The sequence below is a fragment of the Oncorhynchus tshawytscha genome, linkage group LG16 (assembly GCF_018296145.1).
Source record: "Oncorhynchus tshawytscha isolate Ot180627B linkage group LG16, Otsh_v2.0, whole genome shotgun sequence".
Classification (NCBI taxonomy): Eukaryota; Metazoa; Chordata; class Actinopteri; order Salmoniformes; family Salmonidae; genus Oncorhynchus; species Oncorhynchus tshawytscha.
In genome coordinates, this window is record NC_056444.1 from 82,809,536 (window position 1) to 82,817,035 (window position 7,500).

At 42.7% G+C, this 7,500-nt stretch overlaps 1 protein-coding gene across 1 annotated transcript in view; it reads right to left on the reverse strand.

The window, feature by feature from the left end:
- The window catches only part of ubr4 (ubiquitin protein ligase E3 component n-recognin 4), a 147,533-nt gene that overhangs the window by 15,134 nt on the left and 124,899 nt on the right, over nt 1-7,500 (reverse strand). The window contains 8 exon segments of the mRNA XM_042299791.1: nt 1,885-2,075; nt 2,362-2,478; nt 2,880-2,987; nt 3,690-3,905; nt 4,023-4,103; nt 4,306-4,503; nt 4,870-4,991; nt 6,238-6,411. Coding sequence (XP_042155725.1) covers nt 1,885-2,075; nt 2,362-2,478; nt 2,880-2,987; nt 3,690-3,905; nt 4,023-4,103; nt 4,306-4,503; nt 4,870-4,991; nt 6,238-6,411 — 1,207 coding nt within the window.

Consider the following 7,500-nt stretch of genomic DNA (forward strand, 5'->3'; position numbering starts at 1 on the left):
AACTACTACTGCAACTACCGCTACTACTATACCTACTACTACTATACCTACTACTATACCTACTACTACCACAACTACTACTGCAACTACCGCTACTACTATACCTACTACTACTATACCTACTACTACTACTATACCTACTACTACTACAACTACTACTACTACTATACCTACTACTACTACTACTACTACTACTACTATACTACTACTACTACTACTACTACTATACCTACTACTACTACTACTACTACTACTACTACTACTACTACAACTACCTACTACTATACCTACTACTACTACTACTACAACTACTACTGCAACTATACCTACTACTACCTACTACTACTATACTACTACTACTACTACAACTACTACTGCTACTACTATACCTACTACTACTACTACTACCGCTACTACTACAACTACTACTACTACCGCTACTACAACTACTACTACAACTACCGCTACTACTATACCTACTACTACTACTACTACTACTACTACTACTACAACTACCGCTACTACTATACCTACAACTACTACTACTATACCTACTACTACTACAACTACTACTACTACAACTACAACTACCGCTACTACTATACCTACAACTACTACTACTATACCTACTACTACTACAACTACAACTACCGCTACTACTATACCTACTACTACCACAACTACTACTACTAGCTACTACCGCTACTACTACTACTGCAACTACTACAACTACCGCTACTACTATACCTACTACTACCACAACTACTACTACAACTACTACTACTATACCTACTACTACCACAACTACTACTACTACTACCGCTACCACAACTACTACTGCTACTACCACAACTACCGCTACTACTATACCTACTACTACTACAACTACTACTGCAACTACCGCTACTACTACACCTACTACTACTACTACTACTACTACTACTACTACTACTACCGCTACTACTATACCTACTACTACTACTACAATACCTACTACTATACCTACTACTACTACAACTACTACTACTACTATACCTACTACTACCACAACTACCGCTACTACTATACCTACTACTACAACTACCGCTACTACCATACCTACTACTACCACAACTACCGCTACTACTATACCTACTACTACTACACCTACTACTACTACAACTACCGCTACTACTATACCTACTACTACCACAACTACCGCTACTACTATACCTACTACTACTACTACTACTACTACTACTACTAACTACTACTACTATTACCGCTACTACTATACCTACTACTACAACTACCGCTACTACCACAACTACTACTGCAACTACAACTACCACTACTACTACTACAACTACTACCGCAACTACTACTGCAACTACCGCTACTACTACTACTACCACAACTACTACTGCAACTACTACAACTACCGCTACTACTATACCTACTACTACCACAACAACTACTACAACTACCGCTACTACTATACCTACTACTGCCATACCTACTACTACCACAACTACTACTGCAACTACTACAACTACCGCTACTACTACTACCACAACTACTACCGCAACTACTACTGCAACTACTACTGCAACTACCACTACTACCACAACTACTACAACTACCACTACTACTACTACTGCTACCACAACTACTACTGCAACTACCGCTACTACCACAACTACTACTACTGCAACTACTACTACCACAACTACTACTGCAACTACTACAACTACCGCTACTACTACTACTGCCACAACTACAACTGTTACTACTGCCACTACTACAACTACTGCTACTACTACTGCTACTAGAACTGTTACAACTACTACAACTGTTACAACTACTACAACTACTACTACTACTAAACCCAGTGAGGCTCCATACTTGTCGAAGCTGCAGCACGGTTTAAATCTCTCCACTAGGATCCTCATCTTCTCCAGTTCTCCAAAAGACAGGTATGGTATGATACGTAGGAGACCCTGCAGAACGCTGGGGTTGGAACGGACAAACGGAGTGTTGATCTGGTCCAGCAGCATCACCAGCTGGTCCTTGTCCCCTGTTAACAACAGGTTACCCTGGGGGGGAGATACACTTTAGCTTCATGGAACAACACGGTAAGGAGAAAAAGAGCTATGAGAATTTTACTTTTAGTAGTTTGGAGCCACCAACTCCGATTATTTGGTCTGAAAACGTTTGACGGGGCAAGGAACCAGATGAGATGTCTCTAGTTTGGTCTGAAAAGAACTTGGGTGGAACATTCATTTGTTCTATGTACTGTTTGACCGGGAGAGTCCACTTCGCGACAGTTTCCAAGGTTGCCAGGAGAGGATATTCGTCCAGGGCAGCTAGCCTCAGTCTCACCTTGTCCTCTGAGATCTCAGCGTTGGCCTCATCCAGAATGATCTCCATGATGCTGAGGACCTGCTCTGCTATGGACGCTCCTCCACTGTCCTTACTCTCCTGCTCTGCAACCAAGGCCTACAGAGGAAGAAAAACAAATATGGCCGAACTCTGGTCAAAATTAACTGATTGAATATCTCCTGCAAACCAAAAAAATATATATATATATTTTGAATTGTGCATCTTGTATCTGCATCACGTCATGTCACAATGTTATATTACTTTCTCAGTATGAATGTGCATAGATCTTTTATTACATTTTTATTTTACCTTTATTTAACTAGGCAAGTCAGTTAAGAACAAATTCTTATGTTCAATGACGGCCTAGGAACAGTGGGTTAACTGCCTTGTTCAGGGGGCCGAACGACAGATTTGTACCTCGTCAGCTCGGGGGCTAGGCCGTCATTGTAAATAAGAATTTGTTCTTAACTGACTTGCCTAGTTAAATAAAATTAAAAATAAATAAATGTAGTCCTCACCAGGTTGAGTGTGCCCAGCATCACGTTGAGTGTGTTCATGTCTGGTTTGACCAGCTGTTGTCTGTTGATCTTCACCTTCACACAGTAACTGAACAGCTTCAGCAGCACCTGGGAAGGGGACAGAGGAGAGAGTTATTTTCTACTGTAAATGGGGAAATTCTGAAATATGTCTTTAAAAAAACACTATCGTTGTACTGACATGACTGAGGCAAATTTATAATGGTAATGTGTCAAATGTTAAAAACCATCTGAAACCCTACCTGTTGAAATAGTATTGCAAATAATCCCACAGCAATTGTAAATGTTGTCAATGACTTGTTACTGCCATTATTAAATGTTATATATAATAATAGTAATAACTAGTCTCTGACTACAATGTAAATGTTATATAATAACTAGTCTCTGACTACAATGTAAATGTTATATAATAATGGTAATAACTAGTCTCTGACTACAATGTAAATATTATATAATAATGGTAATAACTAGTCTCTGACTACAATGTAAATATTATATAATAATGGTAATAACTAGTCTCTGACTACAATGTACATTTTATATATAGTAATAGTAATAACTAGTCTCTGACTACAATGTAAATGTTATATATAGTAATAGTAATAACTAGTCTCTGACTACAATGTAAATATTATATAATAATGGTAATAACTAGTCTCTGACTCCAATGTAAATGTTATATAATAATGGTAATAACTATATTCTGACTACAATGTAAATGTTGCATTTCATGAAACAATAATGAACTAGAACTAATATATAATGTAGTATTCTGTTCCATGTCCTACTCACAGTGAGCAGGTGTCTTCCCTGTTTGAAGTCCCTGATGCCAGACAGTCTGCTGAGCATACACTCCAGCCCCCCACACTGAGCCATCACTCCTGCCATCTTATACACCTCCTCCTCATCCTCCTCTTCATCTGTGGTAGAGTCCAGAGACTCGATGAACTCTTCAGTAGCGTCTCCAAGGAGACCCCTCATACGATATATGATCCTCATGGGCTCTCCCTGACAGACAAAAAACAAAACCCAAGGTTAACAACACACTTCACAAACAAGCCTAAACAACCTCAATCGTTGTTTGAAAAATACAGTTGGAAAATAAAATAGTGAAGAGTTTGTCACCTCGTTCGTAGGGCACCACACCTTCTTGTAAACCTCGGCCACCGGCAGGTCCAAACTTATGATCTTATTGTTCACCAGAAGCTGTGAGAAACAAATAGACAGGAGACTATTAGAAACGAGGTGGAGAACCATTTCCCATCTTCTTGTGTTTCACTCCAGGACAGCAATCCCCCGAAACAGCACAGCAAAATGTGACTATGCGCAAAAATAAACACTGTCTTGGACAACAAAACAACCAGTTGGCACAGTGTTGTAGCTACAGGAGAAATCTATGGTTTCCTACCTCCATGCCACTGTCGTCCTCGAGCAGGGCCACCAGGTCACAGTCCTGACAGATCTTGTTCTTGATGTCCCTCATCAGGGGTCCGATACCTGGCTCGTTGCTGCTGTACGGATTACCAGGCATACGGCCCTGCAGGAAGTCCTCCTGCTGAGGATCCTTCTCCAGGGTAACAAAGAACTCTGTCACCTCATTTTCCTCCTGGAGGGGGAGGAAGAGCAGGAGGAGGGGAGGAGGAAGAGGAGAACGAGGAAGAGTAGGAGAACGAGGAAGAGGGGGAGGAGGAGAACGAGGAAGAGGAGGAGATTCAGTTATGCCATGCAATGTATTCCTAGAAACACAAAGGCTATCATCATCTTTCTGCGATTCCTTTGCATCCTCTTTCCTTGCTTCCTATCTCCTCGCTTTCTTCTCAACCGTATTAGAGAAGGTCCAAGGTCCCCTTCCCCTCGAACCTCTCCAATACGTTTTGAGGAGGAGGCAAGGAAAGAGCACGCAAGGAATCAAGGAAAGAGGAATTGAACCATAGACTCGAGTTACAGCAGGAACAGAGAAGAAGCTGTTTACCGGGTAGATGATGCTGCAGAGTCTCTCAAAGATGAACACCGGTGTTCTGTAGTCATCCAGGTCGTATCTCTTGGCTGTCTCAATACACACAGCCATGAAGGCCTTGGTCTCAGACTCGGTCCCTGGAGAATGGAAAGATAGCACTGGCTTTATACCTGTGGTCATGTCCTCCTGGGTCTATATATTAACTAGCTTTATACCTGTGGTCATGTCCTCCAGCAGCATGTCCTCCTGGGTCTATATATTAACTAGCTTTATACCTGTGGTCATGTCCTCCAGCATGTCCTCCTGGGTCAATATGAACTAGCCTTATACCTGTGGTCATGTCCTCCAGCATGTCCTCCTGGGTCAATATGAACTAGCCTTATACCTGTGGTCATGTCCTCCAGCATGTCCTCCTGGGTCTATATTAACTAGCTTTATACCTGTGGTCATGTCCTCCAGCATGTCCTCCTGGGTCTATATTAACTAGCTTTATACCTGTGGTCATGTCCTCCAGCATGTCCTCCTGGGTCTATATTAACTAGCTTTATACCTGTGGTCAAGTCCTCCAGCAGCATGTCCTCCTGGGTCTATATTAACTAGCTTTATACCTGTGGTCATGTCCTCCTGGGTCTATATTAACTAGCTTTATACCTGTGGTCATGTCCTCCAGCATGTCCTCCTGGGTCTATATATTAACTAGCTTTATACCTGTGGTCATGTCCTCCAGCATGTCCTCCTGGGTCTATATATTAACTAGCTTTATACCTGTGGTCATGTCCTCCAGCATGTCCTCCTGGGTCTATATTAACTAGCTTTATACCTGTGGTCAAGTCCTCCAGCAGCATGTCCTCCTGGGTCTATATTAACTAGCTTTATACCTGTGGTCATGTCCTCCAGCATGTCCTCCTGGGTCTATATTAACTAGCTTTATACCTGTGGTCAAGTCCTCCAGCATGTCCTCCTGGGTCTATATTAACTAGCTTTATACCTGTGGTCATGTCCTCCAGCATGTCCTCCTGGGTCTATATTAACTAGCTTTATACCTGTGGTCAAGTCCTCCAGCAGCATGTCCTCCTGGGTCTATATTAACTAGCTTTATACCTGTGGTCATGTCGTCCAGCATGTCCTCCTGGGTCTATATATTAACTAGCTTTATACCTGTGGTCATGTCCTCCAGCATGTCCTTATGGGTCTATATATTAACTAGCTTTATACCTGTGGTCAAGTCCTCCAGCAGCATGTCCTCCTGGGTCTATATTAACTAGCTTTATACCTGTGGTCATGTCCTCCAGCATGTCCTCCTGGGTCTATATATTAACTAGCTTTATACCTGTGGTCATGGCCTCCAGCATGTCCTCCTGGGTCTATATATTAACTTTATACCTGTGGTCATGTCCTCCAGCATCTCCAGCAGCATGTCCTGGGTCTCGTCGATGAGCTTGGTCCTCTGCACCACTAGTTTCCTGAGACACAGGTAGCCGTTCAGCACCGTGCCCACCAGACGACTCTTAAAGTGACGCTTGATGGACTCCACCTCCACAAAGGACGACAGTAGGCCTAGAAGACACGCACGGGGATAGGTATCATATTAACATATCATCAAAGCTTATCGTTTTTTTTTTACATCATTCTAACAAAACAAAGTATCCGTAATTAGATAAATATCTTGGTGAATCGACTAAAGCCAAGGTACACTACATGACCAAAAGTATGTGGACACCTGCTCTTCAAACATCTTATTACAAAATCACAGGCATTGATATGGAGTTGTCTTCCCCCCTTATGCTACTATAACAGCCTTCCCTCTTCTGGGAAGGCTTTCCACTAGATGTTGGAACATTGCTGCTATAACAGCCTCCACTCTTCTCTTCTGTTGGAACAGGCTTTCCACTAGATGTTGGAACATTGCTGCTATAACAGCCTCCACTCTTCTGGGAAGGCTTTCCACTTGATGTTGGAACATTGCTGCTATAACAGCCTCCACTCTTCTGGGAAGGCTTTCCACTAGATGTTGGAACATTGCTGCTATAACAGCCTCCACTCTTCTGGGAAGGCTTTCCACTAGATGTTGGAACATTGCTGCTATAACAGCCTCCACTCTTCTGGGAAGGCTTTCCACTTGATGTTGGAACATTGCTGCTATAACAGCCTCCTCTCTTCTGCGAAGGCTTTCCACTTGATGTTGGAACATTGCTGCTATAACAGCCTCCACTCTTCTGGGAAGGCTTTCCACTAGATGTTGGAACATTGCCGCAGGGGAATTGCTTCCATTCAGCCACACAAGCATGAGTGATGTCGGGCGATTAGCGCTGGTTCGCAGTTGGTATTCCAATTCATCCCAAAGGTGTTCGATGAGGTTGAGGGTCAGGGCTCTGTGCAGGCCAGTCAAGTTCTTCCACACCGATCTCAACAAATCATTTCTATATGGACCTTGCTTTGTGCACGGGGGCCACAAAGTTGGAATCACAGAATTGTCTATGTCATTGTATACTGTAACGTTAAGATGACTCTTCACTGGACCTAAGGGGCCTGAACCATGAAAAACAGCCCCAGACCATTATTCCTCCCCCACCAAACTTTAGTTTGCACTATTCATTCAGGCAGGTAGCGTTCCCCTCCAAACCTAGATTCGTCCGTCGGACTGCC